Raw genomic sequence first — 19,680 nt, 5'->3', positions numbered from 1 at the left:
AACCAGATGCTCCCCTGTGGTCCTGAAAGGCCCTGCTTCGGGTCACCTGTGCTCAACTGAGGGTCTGTCTTTGTGGACGTGGTGCCCCGGCAGAGCTGGCAAGCATCCTGAGGGCAGGGGTGGGGTGTTTTCTCTGGTCTTTCCTGATGCCTGGCCTGGCTGGGCATCCTGTGTGCTCCCAGCTCAGGTCTGCTGAACAGGTGCCCACGGCCAAGAGAGGAGGACTGTGGAAGGGCAGGGAGTGGAGCAGGGAGTGGAGCAGTGAGTTCAGCAGTCAGGGCAGGAGTTCGGGGTTTTTACCAGGGGTATCTCTGTGTGGAACCCTCTTCCTTCACGGGATGTGTTGGGGGAGAGGCTGGGGCACAGGCGGTGGCAGAAGGCCCAGCAGAAAACCCACAGGGCCCAGGAGCTGGGCGTGGCCAGACCCCAAGGGTTGGCATGTGTGCCAGGGAAGGGGGAGGGACTCACAGAAGACACAGTGTGGGTGTCGCTTGTGCCCAAGCAGGCCCAAACAGTATTTATCAGCTTTTTTCCCCCTTTATTAACACATGTCCCTTTGTTAAACATAAAAATCCTGCCTCCTTTAACACTGTATAACAATTCAAAATAAATGTTTGGATTCCAAACAAACTGAAACAATGGGGAGAAATGCTGCTTTACTGAAATTACCGTCCTCCTAAATCTGATGTTACATTCCACACCTTTGGAAGCAAAGCCCCAACAAGTTTGGGCTGAGGCCGGCAACTTTTCTGAATTAGTATGAGGGTCGGACAGAAACAGCTGTGGTAGGATCAATTCGCTGATGAATCTATTCCCTGAGGTTTGTGAGTTGACACCTGAGGTTCTGGAAAGGGCCCTCAAGGATGATCTCAAGAGGTCCAGGAGGCATCTTCATCCAGGGCCTGGATGGCTGAGTTTCTCCTCTTACCTACATCTTCTCCTCTCCCCAGGGAGCCCACCCTCTGATGCTGCTGGCTGTCCTCAGCAACTCTTTCCCCCACATTCTTACTTTTGCTCCAAAACAACCTATCTCCCTCCTCTCCCTTTATCTAAATTCCTAAAGCCCGTGGTTGATCTTGGCAAGATATTCTGTCAAATCCAAGGAAAGTAATTTATACTAACGTGTAAGAGACTGAACGGCTTAACCATTCAAAGGAGCATTTGAGTTTTTAACAGAGTTTGTAAATTCAAAAACGCCTCAAACAGGTGGAATGTGCACAAGAGATCTTTTTGAAGCAGGTTCTCCCAATTCCACGTGCCTCCTGGGCCACTCCTACCCGCTTCCTTCAAGAAACGGGCTCAGCTGCGGGCCCTTCTGCGGAAAGCTGCCAGGGTGGGCGGGGACACAGGCCCGGCGCACCGGCGCGGGGAGCCGTCCCCAAACCTCAGCCCCCGCCTCTCCGAGCCCGGAAGGAAGCTGCGGCAGAGGAGGGGGCGCCCGGGATGCCCCTAGCGCGCCTCACCTGCGGGAGGGCCCGTCCCGGGCTTTTATCTTCTGAGACGGGCCTGCGGGGGGAAGGCGCTGATTAGTCCATCCTTCCTGCCACCGCCCACCCCCAGCTTCCACGCAGCCGTAGCCGCCAGCTCGCCGCCGGGGGCCCTGCAACTCGCCCCCGCGCTCCTCCTCACGCTTCTCCTCCTTGCCCCCGCCGGGCCAGGCCTGGAGCCGGGAGCTTCACCCTCGCACCCCCCTACTCCGGACGCACTCGCCGAGAGGGCGGTGACTGCGGGGAGGGAGGGGCGCCGCCCGCCTCCCGGGGCCTGGAGCGCTCGTGGCCCCGGAGCCGCCAGCGCCGCGCGGGGACTCACTGTGCAACGCGCAGCGCCCTGACTCGGCTGGCTCCGCTCGGCGCGCGGGCGGGCCAGAGGATGCTGGCGGGCTTCCCCGGCTTCGGCCCTCGCTCGCGCCGCGGAGGGCCCCGGGTGCGCCCCTAGCCGCGCCGTCGCGACCACTGCGGGGCCAGAGGGAGGGGGCCGGCCGCGCACGCCGGCCCCGCGAGCCGCAGCCCTAGGGGCGGGCGCCCCCGAATTTTCCAGCCTCCGTCGCCGCCTCCTCCTCCTTCCTCCTGCGGCCGGGCGCCTGTGGATGCTGAGGGGCAGCCCTGCGCCTCTCCCGGCCGGATTCCCGGCCTGACGGCGGGAGAGTCGCGCCCCGGCCGGGGACCGTGGCTCTGGCGGGTCGGCGCGGCTCCGCGGGGAGCAGCCCCCGGGCGCGTTGAGCCCTCCTGCCCCCTCCCGCTGCACGCGTGACTCGGCCTCGCAGCCCGCGAGGGGACCGGCCCGGACCACGCCGCTCCGGAGTTCCCGCACAGGTAAACGGAGGGGCAGGGCCAGCCTTCCGGAGGGCAAACGGTGCCCCGAGGTGGGGAGCCCGAGTGGCCAAGGGGCTGGGTGGGAAAGGAAGTAAACAGAGGAAGATTCGGGAACCCCCAGGATGGCTCTGGTTTTTTTCTAGCATGTTTTATCTAGATCTTCTAAGGCTTGGGCCTGGAGGAGATTTACGTGAGGAAGTCAGGGACTGAGAGAGATGAGATGCCCAAGGGTGCGACGGATTGAGAGGTGGCCAGGCCCGTCCATAGGCAGAGACAGGAGACGGAGTGTTTGGGCGGACAGGACTAAGTGTGTGTGGTCGGGTGGCGGCGTGAGCATGGGGGTAGCGGGAGAACGGCCCTGGTTCTGGAGCCTCTTGGAGCAAGGATTCTTTGAGGACGGCTGGGGTGGGTCGTGGAGAAAGCACAGGTGGGAAGGAAGAGGGGCTTCTGCTCAGTGATGTCCTTTTAAGTTCCAGATGGTCAGTGCTGCCTGTGCCGGGGAAGCCAGCTCTGTGTTCCTGCCCGAGGGGGCCGGCCGTCAGCCTGCCCCAGGTCCCCGAGAGCCCTGGTAGGTGGCCCCAGAGTCCTTCCTCTGTTCCCCGTCCGCTTCTCCAGAGCCAGTAAAAGCAGACACCAGCCAGGATGCCGAGGACCCAGGGCTTCTCCGATCCTGAGTACTCGGCCGAGTACTCAGCCGAGTACTCCGTCAGCCTGCCCTCTGACCCTGACCGCGGGGTGGGCCGGACCCATGAGATCTCTGTCCGGAGCTCGGGATCCTGCCTGTGCCTGCCTCGCTTCATGCGGCTGACCTTCGTGCCGGAGTCCTTGGAGAACCTGTACCAGACCTACTTCAAGAGGCAGCGCCACGAGACGCTGCTGGTGCTGGTGGTCTTTGCGGCCCTCTTCGACTGCTACGTGGTGGTCATGTGCGCGGTGGTCTTCTCCAGGGACAAGCTGGCTCCCCTTGCCGTGGCCGGGGTCGGGCTGGTGTTGGACATCGTCCTCTTTGTGCTCTGCAAAAAGGGGCTGCTGCCCAACCGGGTCACCCGGAAAGTGGTGCCCTACCTGCTGTGGCTGCTGATAACAGCCCAGGTCTTCTCCTACCTGGGCCTGAACTTCTCCCGCGCCCATGCAGCCAGCGACACGGTGGGCTGGCAGGCCTTCTTTGTCTTCTCCTTCTTCATCACGCTGCCGCTCAGCCTCAGCGCCATCGTCATCATCTCTGTGGTCTCCTGCATCGTGCACACGCTCGTCTTGGGGGTCACCGTGGCCCAGCAGCAGCGGGACGGGCTGAAGGGGATGCAGTTGCTGAGGGAGGTGAGTCCCACCTTTTGGCTTCCAGTGGCTTCTCTTCCCAGCAGCTCTCAGCTGAGGTGGTACCCGTTTTGGAGGTGGGGGTGGCATTGTTTTCTTTGCCCTTGAGTCAGAATGTCTGGGGGGAGGGGTCGTGGTCTGGGGTTCTCATCTGCCTGTGCAGGAAGGACCAGCTCTCCCTCAACCCCTGGCTTTGCAATAGAGCTTGTCTGTGGTTGGCCTTAGGGGTTGGAGGATTTCTGGACATTGGCCACTCTGTCACCTGTGCCCATCCCGCGTGGGTGGCAGGAAGGCCCGCCTGGGCCTGGTCTTGAGCAAGGCAGCCTTGTCTTTGTCGTTGAGCTCTGCTGGGCAGACCTCTTGTGGGGAAAGAGGGCACCCTTGGCTTCTGGTCTCTAGCTTGTCATTGACTGGTTTTGGTAAGAGACTCAGTGTGTGGGCTCAGTGCCCCTCTGTCAAATGGGGACAGAGTTGGCCTGCCTGAAGTGGTTGTTATCAAGGTCAGAGATTGTGGGTAACCTCAAATAAGGAGATGTGAAGGACTGTGTGATTGTCGTAAATCCCACTTCTGCTAGGAGCTCAGGGTGCCTGAGCAGTCAGATGATGTAGGGAGTGGTGGTCTCCCCACAGAAGGCATGTCATGGGGATGCAAACAGGGCCAGGGTCGCCGGCCACAGTGAGGGGGTGTCTGCTGGTTCCGGAGGATGCCTTCCTGTGGAAGGGGTGAAATTTTGGCCTCAGCTTAACTAATAGATAGTCTTGTGCTCCCACTGGGTGCCAAGACCCTGAGTGGGTTCTGAGGGGCTACAGAGATCGGGAGGTGTGATTCCTGGCCTTCTGCACTTATTATCTGGTAACCTATCTGGGGGCGGGGGCTCCACAGGCCTTAGAGTCAATGAATTCCACAGTTGTGCGTCCTACCCACTACCTGCTTATTTTATATATGAGCCCAGAGATGGAGAGTGACCTCTCTAAGGCCACACAGCTAGTTGTGGCAGTCAGCGGCTGGAACGTCCATTTCTAGATTCCCATTTCAGTGCTCTTGCTACTACGTCACACTGCTACCGCCATCTTGGCCAAAGCCATTAGTCTCCTGGGATTGGGGGCTGAGTGTCCAGGGGCGCAGCAGTGCCATTGGTGGTTGATGCAAGGAACCTGTGGGGCCGTCCCATTGCCTCCCCTTAGTTAGATTAAAACACAGGTTTTTCTTCTGTTTTAACTTTTTCCTAGTTCTTGGACAAATATTCTTCCTGTTTTCCCACTGTGGCTCACACAGTGTCCTCTCTCACAGAAGCTTTGTGTCTTGATGCTGCAGGGGCCCAGCCCTGGGCTGGTGCACACGGATTGGTGCAGGCACACCGAGAGGTCCCTTTTTCTCCCAATGCCCTGTGCGTAAAGGGTGACAGTCTGCCATTCCCCTCGTGACTTCCGGGTTGTTGAACTTCAGGTTGTGCTGCTGCCAGCTGAGGGCCCTGCTGGAAGCTGTCTGGGCAAGAATGGCGAGAGGCATTCCTATCGGGAATCGGTGACAAGCACAGCTTGGGGGCAGATCGGTGGTCATGGCAGCCTCTGGGGCCTGGGATCAAACTCGGAACCCTTTCCTTTTACTGAACAGTCACTTCTAGCCCTTTCCTCTCTGCAAGGGCCCCTGGACCACATGAGTTTCCCGTATGCTTTGCTACCCATGAAGGGAGCAAATCAGAAATTCTCCCCACTGGAGCCCAAGAGGCTAAACCCTTGTTTGCTGGTGTCCTTTGGGCGCTGCTAAGAAACAAAAACTCCAAAAGATTAGAAAACAGAAAAAAAAGATAGAAAAATAAGTAAATCAAGAATAGCAGTATTAGCCTCCCAGGAGAGCATGGCCTTGACATGGAGGCAGTGCCTTGGATGCAGCTTTGGGACTAGATGGGGAGGGAAAGGTGACTCCCAAGGTCCATTTGGGAGCCTGAGATAGAATGCAGGAGACCCCAGCTTTCAGTGGGCTGTGTTCCAGAAACTTCTGAGTCACTTGTTTGGGACTAATGTGACTTTATATATATATATATATATATATATATATATATATATATATTTTAATAATTTAAAAAAATATTTATTTATTTAGGCTGCACCAGGTCTTAGTTGCAGCATGCAGGATCTTCAGTTGCGGCATGCAGGATCTTTAGTTGTGGCATGCATGTGAGATCTAGTTCCCCCACCAGGGATCGAACTTGGGCCCCCTGCATTGGGAGCGTGGAGTCCTACCCACTGGACCACCAGGGAAGTCCCATCATGTGACTTTTTAAAAGGTGCCTGGGTTCCCAGGCCCACCCACCAAAGTCTTAAGTCACAGTGTCCCTGCATTTGGTCTCTCAGAATACGGTGGAACTCTGAGCCCCCTGTGGTCCCGTATTGTCATGGAGAGAGCACCTAGACACCGACCGGCCATGGAATGAAGCTCGCTCACCTGCCTGCGGCTCCCCTGGTGCCCTGTTACCTCCCGGCATGGGACACCATCAGGGATAGGAGGGGGCAGGGGCTGGAGGACAGGGATGTGAGAACCGGCAACCAGACCCCCTCTCCCCCGACAATTAGAGTAGCACCAGCCCCCGGCACCTCCTTGCTTTGCTTTCTTCTGCCCATAGACTCCCTTTTTCTCTCTCTTCTCCCATCACCTGTTGGCTCCAGCCAGGGACCCCCTTCTGGGTTGGTGGGGGGATGAACCCAGTTTCACAGTTAGAAGCAGACACTGGATTTCTGGGGGTTTGTGAGTGCTGCGCAGCGCCGCAGGAACCTTTCCAATGCCCAGGTCCTCTTCCTCTGCACCCTTCATCCCCTCAAACCCGTATTTGGCTCCGTGGGAGAAAGACAGAACGACACAGGGGCCTCAGGGTAGCCTGAGGTGTCAGAGACAAGCCACACAGCCTGCCCTGCCTGGGTTCTTCTCTTGGGAGGCAGGCAGGTCAGGGTTCCCACTGGAGTCCGGGGCTGTGGGATGCGGCGATGCTGGGGCTTCGTTTATCAGTGAATGGTTGCTCTAACCGAGCAGCAGGTACGGGCCTCGCAGCCTGTGGGGTCTGGGACTGAAGGGCGTCAGATGACGTCGTCGGAGGCTGTGGTGGAGGAGAGGTGGCATGGGGTTGGAGGGAGGGAGGAGGAAGCTGCAGCCGCAGGCCTTTCCCACATCCCTGCCCTTGCCTGGCTCCTGGTCCAGCTTGCCTTGTACTCACCCCGCGCTGCCCAAGGGGTGAGCTGATGAAGCCGGAGGGGGTGGAGGGCAGGACCAGGCAGCTGCTGATGGGGGAGGGTGAAAGGGGAGATGGGAGTGGGGAGAAAATGCAGCCGAGGTGGGGAGCCTTCCTGTGGCCCGTGGCTGCCCCCAAGACCCTCACATGTGCCCACAGACACCTGTTAGCTTCTGACAGGTCCTTAAAGGAATGAGACTGTGGCAAGTTAGGAGCGAGGAACCCCCGAAAAATACTTTATAGCTTTATTTCACAGCAGAAAGGCTATGTAGGGGCAAAACTCTCTCATGGAGTTACTAGCCTGTTAAGACCTTTCTTCACAGATGAGAACATGATAGAGCAGTGGTTGTGTGATTCCTTTCACACCTACAAATCACAGAGCAAATCATTCGCCCAGTGAATGAACATTCGGCTCCGGGGGGCTTCAGCGGGGAGGGTGTGAGGAAGCTGATGCTTCAGATGCCCTGTCTGTAGGCTGGAGCTAAAGTTCATACACATCGTCTCAATTACTCCTGGGTGTTACTGGCTCCATTTTACAGATGAGGAAACTGAGACTCAGGAGGATGGGAGAAGACAGAGGGGCTGGGTAACTGGGGAGGGGTCACTGGTGAGTGAGATGGTGGGTGTGAGGGGCAGGGGGCTTCCCTGAAAGCCTCTTTTTCTCTGGAAGTTGGCATCTGGGCCTCCTTCCTGCATCTCTGGCTGCCCCCAGATGCCTTTGCTATAAGCGGTGTTGAAGAACAGTGCCAAGAGGTGGGAGGACCTAAAATATCATAGGAAGCGCCCCTCTGTTTTCCCCTGGGAACTGGTTGCAAGGGCAGGGAGAAGCCTGTGACAGAATGTTCCTGTTGGGAACATGGCCAGGAGTGTATGAGAAGTGAGTGGGGGAAGCAGGAACGGGAGCTGGGCGGGGAGGCCGCAGCCTGGGGCTCTGAGCAGCTGAGGCGTGTGTGCAGGACACAGGCTGGGAGGGGGCAAAGCCAGCCCAGTTCTTGGTCCTTTGGCCCTGGGCTCTGCTCCTGTCCCACAGGTGGCTCATCCCCTACAAAAAGCGTGCAGACGGGTATCATGTAGGCACCGGGATAATAAGGAAATGCACAGAAGGGGACCGGGAGGCCATCGAATCCAGCCGCACGTGGGGGAAGAATAGTCAATTATTGAACATGTAAACAACTTTGCAGAAAGTTCCCCCCTCAATGCTTCCCCTGGTCACATTTCTCTGGGGCCTTTTCTGATCCTTTTCTGTGTGTAACCAGAGTGTCTCCAGTCTGGCATCATCATGCAAATGCATTTTAGGTCCCACCTTTCACCCACATGATTTCACTGACATTTTGCCATGCACATCGGAGTCCTCAGGTTTATTATTTTAAATCAACACTTTGTCATCAGCTGGGTTTTTCTGGAGAGGGCCGCGTCAGTGGGGCCAGGTGCAGGCACCAGTCTCCATGCCAGGGTCTGGTGAAATCTCCAAGAGGCAGAATTGCTAGGACTCCAGGTTATTCTGCAATTTCTTCATCAATGTGCAGTGAATCCCAGTAGGCTGCTCCAACCCCGAATAAACCTTCAGCCAACCCCCAGCTGTCCCCTCATGAACATATGCACTCGTGATGATCTACTTTACTGCGGGTACAGTACTGACCGACACTCAGACGTGTGAGCTCAGAGATAACCCCTAGGTGGAAACCCAGCGAACATGGGGATGGACAAGGTACTCAGTTTACTGAACTCTTGCTGTATTTCAGTCAAGTATTTTCCAGCAAGAGGTAGAAAGTATTTTCTTTTTACAGATGGGGAAACCGAAATGTGTGATGAGTGAAATGGCTTGTCTGGAGCCACATAGAGGAGCAGGGTTCGAATCTAGGTCAGTGGAATTCCAGAGTTCCTTCTCTTCTGCAGTCATAAAAGGTCTTCCGTAAGAGTCTGTTGAGATACAGTTCCAGCAGGATTGGGTCTTTAGTTTCTCCCCCCACAACCATCAGAAGGAGCAACATGGGGACTGAGGAGGTGTTTCTGGGGCAGAAGTATTGCCGCTGATCAAGGGGCAGAGCTGTCTGGGGGTTCAGTGTTGCAGCCGACATTCCTCATACACCTTTAGGAGGCATTGGTACATTACAGGACATTGTAGTAACCAATATCTGTAATCATGACGCCCACTTCAAGAGAATATTAAATTAGAGTCCGTATAAAGTGGGGTCTAATACTGCATTCTAAAAACGTTTTTGTCAGAAATGGATAAGAACACATTTGGACAAATAAGGATTACATTTTGGCTCTCTAGGAAGTCCACTAATGTGGGGTGGCCCGTTTCTCAGTGGCATTACTGCACATGTGTTCCTTCATTTACCCTGTTTCAGTTATCCATGGTTATATAACATATAATCTCAAAATTTAAAACAACAGCTGTTATTGGCTTAAAACAGTAACAGTTTATCTCATGATTCTCTGGGTTGACTGTGCTCAGCTGGATGCTGCTCTGCTTCACATGGCACTGGCCGAGGTCACTCACGTGGCTGCCTGGACTATTTCATTCATTGCCAGCATTCAGCTGACAGCTTTGTTGGCAAGCTCTAAGAAGGCCCTACTCACATGTCTGAAGCTGTCGAGCTTCTCCAGTGACCCCTCCAAGTGGTTAGCTTGGGCTTCCTCACAGCATGGTGGTGTCTGGGAGACAGTGGTAGCTATCAGAGGTTTTAAAGGCTAGACCCATCACTATTGGTCAAAGCGCATCACAGGGGTAACCCAGGTGCAAGATAAGGGGAAATTGATTCTACCTCTTGACAGGAGGGTGATATGTACATCCAGGGAAGGAAGGAATGGAGGGCAGCCGTCTTCTGAGGCTATTTACTAAACCAGGTGGCACATGGTGGATGTTGGGGAGAAGAGATGAAGAGAGCCTGAGTCTGGGTGGGGTACCATAGGATGCCTGAGAAGTGAGAAATGTGGTCCACTGTATAGTCGGCTGTATAGTCAGCCCTCTGTATCTGTGAACGTGAAACCTACAGATACGGAGGGCCGACTGTCTTCGTTGTACTATGCCATTTTATATATGCCATTGTTATCCCTGGAGGCCCCTAGAACCAGTCTTCTGCAAATACTGAGAGATGGCTGTGTACAACTTTTTGAAGGTATTGGTTCTCTATGAGAGCCAATACATCATTTCTAAGATTTTTCAGAAAGTTAGAAACTGCACTGCACATGAAAAGATGATGGCTCGTGGTTCACCTGCATGGGCTTTGCCTTACCTTACCTTCAGAAGAAGAATTTTTCTCTTAACTTTTCCAACACGCATACCCTCTCTGTCCAGGGCACTGCACTAGGTTACGGGGAGGCACACCTGCCTTTAGGCACGACCCCAGCACCCATGCCGGCCCTTTCTCTCCACACGTCAGCTAGATGGGCAGCCTGGCTCTGACGTTTGTATTCCTTTCCCAGGAGGTGGGAATTTGCTTGTGTGCATCCTTCAGAAACATGTCGAATTTGTCTTCCTAGCAGGCTGTTGTTTGCCTCAAGGAGAGTAAGACCAATAGCACAGGCCCTCTGCAGCCCCTTGCAGTGCCTTGGTCCTGACTGTCACTCTATAAATGTTTGTTGAATAAAAAGATTCCTGGGCCTCCCTGGTGGCGCAAGTGGTTGAGAGTCCGCCTGCCGATGCAGGGGATACGGGTTCGTGCCCCGGTCTGGGAGGATCCCATATGCCGCGGAGCGGCTGGGCCCGTGAGCCATGGCCGCTGAGCCTGCGCGTCCGGAGCCTGCGCGTCCGGAGCCTGTGCTCCGCAACGGGGGAGGCCACAACAGTGAGAGGCCCGCATACCACAAAAAAAAAAAAAAAAAAAAAAGATTCCTGCTTTGCTTTTATCTTTACTTCCTTCCTCATCAACTCTGGTTGACAGTTTGGTAAATTTTGGGTTAGATCCAGGCTAGGGAAATGTTCTGGTGTTAACCTAAGTGATTTGAGAATGATGTTTTTTTTTTTTTTTTTTTTTTTTCTTTTTGCGGTATGCGGGCCTCTCACTGTTGTGGCCTCTCCCGTTGCGGAGCACAGGCTCCGGATGCGCAGGCCCAGCGGCCATGGCTCACGGGCCCAGCCGCTCCGCGGCATATGGGATCCTCCCAGACCGGGGCACGAACCCGTATCCCCTGCATCGGCAGGCGGACTCTTAACCACTGTGCCACCAGGGAGGCCCGAGAATGATGTTTTTAAAGCAAGACTTATATAACTCTTCAAGAGTGCTAATCAGTACTCCTTTGCCACTTGTTAATAAAGTTTTTCTTGTCTAGGGAAAAAGCAGCAAAAAAGAGCACGGTTCTTAGGAGCCCAGAAAATGAGTCATTGATATCCTGTTGGCCTAGTTCTAATCTTGCCCTTCGGCAAAAATGATTTGCGTAAGATCATGTAGAAGAATGGCTGAGCAGAGTTGGAGCTCTCACCATCTCACCTTCCTGCTAGTTCCTCCAGTCTAAAGAGAAACTTTATTCCCTGCATCACTTACCAAGCATTGTTCTAGGTAGAGTATACAAAGAATGAGTAAAACTCATCCCCTGCCATCAGGGAGCTCCCAGGTTGTGGTGTAAGTCCTGTTAGTGAAAGGGAGCCTGCCGAAGTAAACAGGAAGTTTTCCTAAGAGCTCACTGTTGAGTTGGGTTTTGAAGGATGATTAGGAGTTTACTAGGTAGAGCAGTGGGAACAGGGCTTTCTGGTCAGAGTCATAGAAGATTCTAACTTGCTTTGGACTGGTGAGGATACTGTGTGTAACAGGAGCATGAGTGGGTGGCAGGAACTAGTGAGACAAAGTATAGAGAAGCTAAGTAGCAGAAGGGCTAAGGAATTTAGGCTTTATTCCTCTATGATGGAGCTCCATTGAAGGAGTTCAAGGAGGGGACAGATAGGGTCTGATTTGCATTTAATAGAATCTTTCTGGTGAACTTGAGTAAGGCTGAGACTGTTTAGGAGGCTATTGAAGTAGTCCAGGCATGACACCATGAAGACCACCCACCAAGATGGAAGCAGAGGATGGATGAGTTCAGGTTGAGGTGCCGGTGGGATATCCAAGTGGAACTATCAGATTATTCAGTGGATAATTATTGAACACCTTATGTATACCGGGCCCTGTGCTCAAGATCTGGAGCTTAGAAGAGAGGTCTTGAGTTCTAGATTTGGGAATCATCAGCATTTAAGTGGCACCCAAAACCATAGGGAGGATGAGGGGTTGCCCAAGGAGAGTGTGTAAAATCAAAAAGGAAGAGGGCTTAGGACCCAACACTAGGGAGCAGCCTGGTGGGGGGCGGTCCCCAGCATGGAACATCCATACTCCACCCAGCCTCTGCTTCCTGCCTGGGGCGTGTTTGTCCCAGGTGGCCTGTGATGGGTGGGTGGTCCTTTTGAGAGCAGGAGGCAACCCCTGTCTGACGGTGTTTACACCTTTGGTTCTTTTGCGTTGGGGAAGCTTAAGACAAGCCAAGGTGAGGTGGAGCGAGGGTGTCAGGTGGGGTGTCACTGTACCTGGTGAACAAGGGCATGGGAGTGTTCGTTTGTCACCTTGTGTGGGAAGGGTGGCTATGTATATAGAGGCACTTTATAAACTACAAAGCACCATATGAATGCTAGTTATTTATTTCTTTATTGCACTTAATCTTGGCAAACCATCTCTGATCTTTGATCTGTGAATGAATCAGACCAAGTTTATTCATTGTTGTTTTTCTCATCTCTTTTCTGGCTCTTTTTCTCTCATTGTGAAAGGATTATTTTAAAGAATTTTTTAAAGAATGTTTTTAATTATAAAATGCCATCTAATGTTGCAGAAACTTCGGAAGCAAGAGAAATTTATCATAATCCTATAATAACCAATTTTTCTGTGTTCCTTTCTAGTCCTTCCTTTCTAGAAATTCTTACAAAGCTGTACATTACTCCTGCTTTTCTTAGTTAGCTCTATAGCACAGACTTTTCTATTTTAAATTAGTATTCGCAATCATCTTTTTTTTTTTTTTTTTTTTTTTGCGGTACACGGGCCTCTCACTGTTGTGGCCTCTCCCGTTGCGGAGCACAGGCTCCGGACGCGCAGGCTCAGTGGCCACGGCTCACGGGCCTAGCCGCTCCGCAGCATGTGGGATCTTCCCAGACCGGGGCACGAACCCATGTCCCCTGCATCGGCAGGCAGATTCTCAACCACTGCGCCACCAGCCCTCAATCATCATTTTTAATGGCTGCATAATATGATGTTGGCTAAATGTACCATAATTAACTCAACTGTTCCTCTTCTGTAGGGCATTTGGTTACTCTTAATTTATTAATTTTATGTATTTATCATCTATATTTCATTTACTTATTATTATTTGTATGTAATACTAGCAGGCCCATTGCCTCTCTCCTGTCCCCTCCTGGTGATTTTATACCTGATGCTCCTTCCTTCCTCTGATCACATTTTCAGCTGTTTCTCCCAGCAAAATTCCTCTTTGTGGTTCTGAAGAAATTTGCTTTGATTAGTAATGAAACCTTGTCTTCCCCTTTCCCGTTCCTCTCTTCAAGAGCACTTTCTTTGTTGTAAACAGAAAAGAAAATGACACGTTTCAGAAGAAATCCCACCCCACACTTTACCCCCATTCAAAACCCCTGCGTAAGCAGACTGGATTTGAACCCTTGCAAGATTTCCGTGGTTGCGGGTTGTGTTCCGTGTCATTTTAGGGCTGGTCCCCATGAAAGGTAACTTGGGGCCAGCTGAATCAGAGCTGGCAGCGTCAGGCTGGGCAGCCACCTTTCCAGGCCAGAGTTGGCTTTAGGTGGGCTCCTCGGCTGCCCCTGGAAGGTTGAGTTTTTCACCCAAGGGGACCGGGCCCTGGGGAATTGATCCCCCTGGGTCTCATTCTTAAGAGACTGACCCATAAGCCCAAGGCTTAGTCACCGACCTGCTGGTGGTAGGTGGCCCTTCCCACCCTCCCAGGAAAGGGAATACTCTTATCTGTTATTTGGCACAAATTTACTGCAAATTCCTAAGGAACCAAATCAGTAATTTCCTGGAGGGGAATCTGAGCAAAGGGCATTGCCTGGTGATGGGGGGCGGTCATCTTCCCAGGCTGGGGCTGGGAGCTGCCCCCTGCCACCCCTGGGCTCGTTTCCCAGCACTGGGCGACGCTGTCAGCTAGACACAGCTTCCCCCAGATAGGCAGAAAAGTGCCACAATTTCACACTTGTCGGCACTCTGTTTTCTAAACTCCTACGCATGATTACAGTTTATCTTTCATTGTGCAGTATTAAACACTCTGGAAGACACATTAATCCCCCCTTCCCTAAATTGGGGTTGTAGTTGTTAATATTATATTGCCCATCTCTGGGGACACATCTGGGACACTGCCTCTGTATTTCAGTAAAGGGCCCAATGTAGGTGGTTACTTTAGGGAACCGCCATGTCCTGCCCCTTCAGTGTCCTGTCTCAGACCAACTGACCTCTACATTTTAAACCAATGAAGGGGCCTCGGAAGCCTGACCCGTGGGTGGGTTTTCTGCTTCGGGAATCTGAGAGCCCTGCCTTCATAGTCATTGGCTTGGTTTACTTCCTGGCTCCCCCCACTTACCAGCTGGGGGATCCTGTGTACATTATTCAATCTAAGTCTAGCTTCTGCTCTGTGAAGTGGCCTAATAACACCTCCTTCGCTGGGTTAGTGTAGGGATGAAACACACACTAGCGATGAAAACATGTCCTTTTGGTTGGTGCAGGGCCGGATACACAGCTGGCGCTAGAAAAATGCTTGTTGCTTTGGCTGTCGCTGTCATTAGTATTACTGGCTCTGATGGAGAGGAATTTTTAAAAAGCTGGGGCCAACCCCAAGGGAGGGGAGAGCAGCTCCATGCTCTGGATGTCTGGAGGGCACCTGGATTGGGTCACCAGACACTCATCACCCCATTTTTTGCTGGGCCACCATTTTTCTTGTTGTCTTAGAAATGAGACACATACTTTTCGGTTGAAGTTCCCTATGAGGACAAAGAATTCTGTACTTTTGATGCAGGGTTGTTGGTTTGCATCACAGCCGTAGCTTTTCACTTAATATCTTTTTCCTTTATTCCTTCTTTTTTTGAGGAATCAGTTAAGATTAGTAGCAGGAGACGTAGAGATGGACTTGAGGACACGGGGAGGGGGTAGGGTAAGCTGGGACGAAGTGAGAGAGTGGCATGGACATATATACACTACCAAATGTAAAATAGATAGCTAGTGGGAAGCAGTCCTATAGCACAGGGAGATCAGCTCGGTGCTTTGTGACCACCTAGAGGGGTGGGATAGGGAGTGTGGGAGGGAGATGCAAGAGGGAGGGGATATGGGGATATATGTATACATAGAGCTGATTCACTTTGTTATACAGCAGAAACTAACACAACATTGTAAAGCAATTATACTCCAATAAAGATGTTCAAAAAAAAATTTAGTGGCAGGTGGGGGAGACAGTGAAGGAAGTCTCTGGAATGCTTTGGATTGGTGGAGTGTCAAGCCTGTTCTTCCATTAGGTTGAATGCTTGAGCTGTGTGGAGCTTGTTTCCTTTATTGCGAATAAAGGGGACACAGGGCTGTGGGGTGTCCCCATTGCTCCTGGGTGGCCTCATTTTGTTCGTTCTCACGCACACCTCATGACACTTATCACTGGATTTAGCGGTAGAAAAGATCATGGAGCTCATAGTTCAATTTACAGGGGGTAATAAAGTGCCCAGGATCAGACAGTGAAGATGCAGGGTGGCTGGTGTCAAGTCCAAGCCTTCTAGGTCCAAATGCAGTGCAAATCCTCTAATCTGATGAGATTGAGACAGGTGGTTGGTCAGTTAATACAAAAAGTTAAATTATTATGATAGTGGTCACACAGCTGTGTGTCAGAACCCATAATTATACACCAAAGAGAGTGAATTTTACTGTATGTGAAAAAAAAGGGAGTAAAAACAAAGCTAGATGGTGGTAAGCACCGGTGGTCATTGGATGACCTTGACACATTGTGTGTGTAAGAGCCATGATGCCTTAGACGCTGTGGGGTGAGGTGGGGGTTTGGATGGGGCACAAAGAACATTCTGAGGTGAAGGAAGCATTCCCTGTGGTGATTGTGGATGTAGTCACACAGCTGTGTGAATTTGTCAACACTCATCAAAATATACATTTTATTATTTACTATTATTATTATTAGGCTGTGCCACGTGGCTTGGGGGATCTCAGTTCCCCAACCAGGGATTGAACCCCGGCCCCCTGCGGTGGAAATGCAGAGTCCTAACCACTGGACCGCCAAGGAATTCCCAAAATACACATTTTACATGGGTGCTTTTTATTGTATGCAAACTATAACCCAACAAAGTACATTTTTAAAAGTCAGTAGAATCCAGCAATCACAAAAAATTGCACATAAATATATACATTTATATGCATTTAAAATAGCTTATTTCAATTGAAAACATTTAGCTGCTCATCTTTTGTGGAAAGGAAAAATTTTTCCTTTGCATCTGGGTGCTCTTGTTGGTGTTCCTCGTGGCCTTCTGTAGCTAAGATGTGTCCTCTGTAATTTCTGGTTTCCTTAAAGTGGAGGGAGGATTAAGGTCACTTGGAAATAATCTAGGTACAGAATCCTAGATTTTTATGACTTTTTTCTTTTTGGCTAAATTTTTGCTGTTGTCTTGCCCACGTCTAATTCAGCAGCCATTTCTATTAGCTACTTATATTTATTCAGAAATTTCCAAAATGTTCACTTTACTTTTCTTAGAAATAACAACTGTCTGTCTTTCATACTCATATTTTATCTGTTTAGGTTCTTCATTAAGTTATGTAAATATAATACCAAAAAACAACTGACATAAGCAGGTCTGGGACTAAACATAACTGACTTTTGGGAAACACTCCAGAAGTCAGAGCAGATGTGCAAGAAAGTTTCAGAGAGAATCCTGCCAGCTGTGCATGTGAGGTCAGCAGGTTTTACAGGGGGTGGATAAGCTTCAGCGCGGTCCTTTGCTCCTGGCCCTCCTACTGGAGCCCCATCCTGCCCCCTCTTAGCATCTGGTCCTGGTTCTAGTTTATCCAGAGGAAGTACACACATCTGCCTCTTGTTCTCTACCCAGCAGCCCTCCTAGTATTGAGTTCAGCCATCTTGCTCTCTCTCTGCCTCCTCTTCAGCCTAAACCATTGAACTTTTTCAAGAAGTCCTCAGGTGACATCATCCTAGCACTTCTCTTTGGCTGCAAACTGAAATGTGGTGCTCGGGGTGCCTTCTCCCGTTTTACACGCATTTCCCCCTGCCTGCTCTAAGAACCCTGCCCATCCTGCCTTGTTGCAGGACACAAATGCTAGAGGTAAAATTCTACAGCTGTAATTTGAGGTTTGGTGGGGAGGGTGGTCTCCACTCCTGGAAAATTTAGGCATCAGGTCTTAATAAAAGAATTATAGTCCACATGAAAATTGAAGTTAATATAGAGAAGCCCACTGCTGCTTAGATGGCAGGACAGCTCTCCAGAGACTGACGGAATGTTCCCGGCCTGGCAGGATGTGCTGTTTAAGGGATTGGGGGCGGCTGAGGAGCTGTTCCCAGGGACCATTCCGCTGGAACTGCTGCTCGGGGCTGGAGGTGTGTTTGCCTCCCTGGGATACCCTCTGACCACGGCCGTGTCCCTCTGCAGCCTGCACGCCCCCTATACCTCTCCCTTTCCCGCTGCTTCTCTGTTCCTGTCGCCCTGCCAGAGCGATAAAGATCAGCACGATTATCAGGTTACCCAGAGTCTGACCCATCCTCTTCTTTGTGTGCCCTCTTCCTACAGGGATACTGTGTTTGTTGTTGATTACTTAGGATGTATAATTGCATGTGTGTGCCTGTTGATGGACATCTATTGTCCTTCTGTCTACAAATTTATCTTTTCACTCAGCCAAACACGTATGGTCTGGACACATGTTTACACAAGTTCCTGGGGATACAGAGACAGTAACCTCGGGTCCTGCCTACAAGGGAGGCCCAGCTTGGTTTATTTACTTTTTAAAAAAAATAAATTTATTTATTTATTTTTGGCTGCATTGGGTCCTCGCTGCTGCGCACAGGCTTTCTCTAGTTGCGGTGAGCCAGGGCTACTCTTTGTTGCAGTGCGCAGGCTTCTCATTGTGGTGGCTTCTCTTGTTGCGGAGCACGGGCTCTAGGCGCGTGGGCTTTAGCAGTTGTGGCACACAGGCTCAGTAGTTGTGGCACGCAGGCTCAGAAGTTGTGGCTCGCTGGCTCTAGAGCGCAGGCTCAGTAGTTGCAGTGCACGGGCTTACTTGCTCCACAGCATGTGGGATCTTCCTGGACCAGGGCTCGAACCCGTGTCCCCTGCATTGGCAGGCTGATTCTTTTTTTTTTTTTTTTTTTTTTGGCAGGCGGATTCTTAATTATTGTGCCACTAGGGAAGTCCCGGTTTATTTACTTTCTTTAAAAAAAAAAAAAATCGTTGTCTGGATATGGGCCTGGCACAGAGCAGTCCCTCCATAAATAGTTGCTGAATGTTGATGCATGAATTATTAGTAAGCTGAATCATATGAAATGGCCAATATCCAACCACTTTCAACGTGCAAACAATGGCAATTTCATTTCATATGGTTCTATTTAATATAAAAGTAATAGATGTGCTCATTGTGGAAAGCCTGGGAAATACTAAGTAGTACGGGAAAATACTACCCATAATATTATCTTTCAAGGATATCTGCTGTTAACATTGGGTCCCTCTTTACAGATAGATAGATGTGACGATTGATTTTTCTTCTATATCATGTGTTGTGCTTATTGTAAGAGATAATTCAACCGAGTCAGAAGTACGAAGCATAAAAGTGAAAGCCCCCCTTTCCTCTGCCGCCCCCCCCCACCATAGGCAACCGTTGCCAAGTGTGTGGTGGGTATACTTCCAGAGAGCATTCTGTGAATTTGCATTTTTATGTGATCTATGTACATTTAGGATTGAGAGATTATGTATGTAAGTTTCGGCAGATCAGCAAAGCACACCTGTCAGCGCTAACGTCCACACATTCCTCTCCGGTAGCTGGTGTCCCCCTCGAGGTGGTGACGTGTCCCCATGAACTGCAGCCCTTCCCTCCTTCAGCCAGGGGCCCCCACGTGGGCTCCACTCTGGTGGCCCCTCGCGGGCACCTGCAGCCGCTCCTCTAGCTGAGGAAGCGCCGTGGTATCCACGTACCCGCCGAGTGCTGAAATCCTTTGTGTTTGTGACTTGGCTCGTTGTATCACCAGCTCTTCAGTGAACAGGAGTTGAGTTCAAACTCTGCCCCTGTGGGCGCAGGTCTCAGGAAAACCATTTGATGTTGCTGAGCTTGGTTTCCTCCTCAGTAAGTGATGAGAACAGAGGGTGGGAGCCCAGTGAGCACGAGCCAGCCCAGATGCTGGGTTCTAGCAGCTGCATCTGCCTCGTCCAGCTCTGAGATCTTGGTCGCCTTGCTTAGTCCTCTCTGGGCCTTTGTTACTAAATCTCTCAGTGAGCTGATAAAGCTCTTAGAATAGTGCTCACTCATGACCTTGCCATGCTGGTAATGACGACGCGCTGGCTCCTCCAGGGTTGTGGCGAAGGTTGTAATGAGAGGGTGAGTGGAAGCGCCTTGTAAACCACAAAGCCCCATTCAGACGCAGGTGTTACTAGGATTATATGCTTATCTGTCACTATGTGAAACCCCAAACTGTATCCCTGTTGGGAGGTGCCAAACTGCACTGTGCTTGAGTGGTACTTACAGATCTGGAGGAGTTGGGGTTTGCACCTAAGAGGATCTTGTTGCTGCTGCTTGCTGCCCCTGCTGCCCATACTGCTTATGCCAGGAGGGGTGGCCTCGGAGATATTACTGAGCGTTTCCAGAGGG

The 19,680-nt window shown here is 51.5% G+C and overlaps 1 protein-coding gene across 2 annotated transcripts in view; it reads left to right on the top strand.

Moving 5' to 3' along the window:
* Nucleotides 1-1,383: 1,383 nt before the first annotated feature.
* Nucleotides 1,384-19,680, top strand: part of ADCY3 (adenylate cyclase 3) — an 89,805-nt gene continuing 71,508 nt past the window's right edge. Inside the window, exons 1-2 of one of the 2 annotated variants that reach the window (XM_060117768.1) lie at nucleotides 1,384-2,312; nucleotides 2,789-3,629. In XM_060117768.1, the coding sequence (XP_059973751.1) occupies nucleotides 2,955-3,629 (675 nt within the window). In that variant the 5' untranslated portion in view covers nucleotides 1,384-2,312; nucleotides 2,789-2,954. Of the gene's footprint in view, nucleotides 2,313-2,782; nucleotides 3,630-19,680 lie in introns of both variants that reach the window. The other variant, XM_060117767.1, reaches the window with a different exon arrangement.

This window comes from Mesoplodon densirostris, chromosome 14, assembly GCF_025265405.1.
Source record: "Mesoplodon densirostris isolate mMesDen1 chromosome 14, mMesDen1 primary haplotype, whole genome shotgun sequence".
Taxonomy (NCBI): Eukaryota; Metazoa; Chordata; class Mammalia; order Artiodactyla; family Ziphiidae; genus Mesoplodon; species Mesoplodon densirostris.
This window is presented reverse-complemented; position numbering and strand designations above follow the sequence as displayed.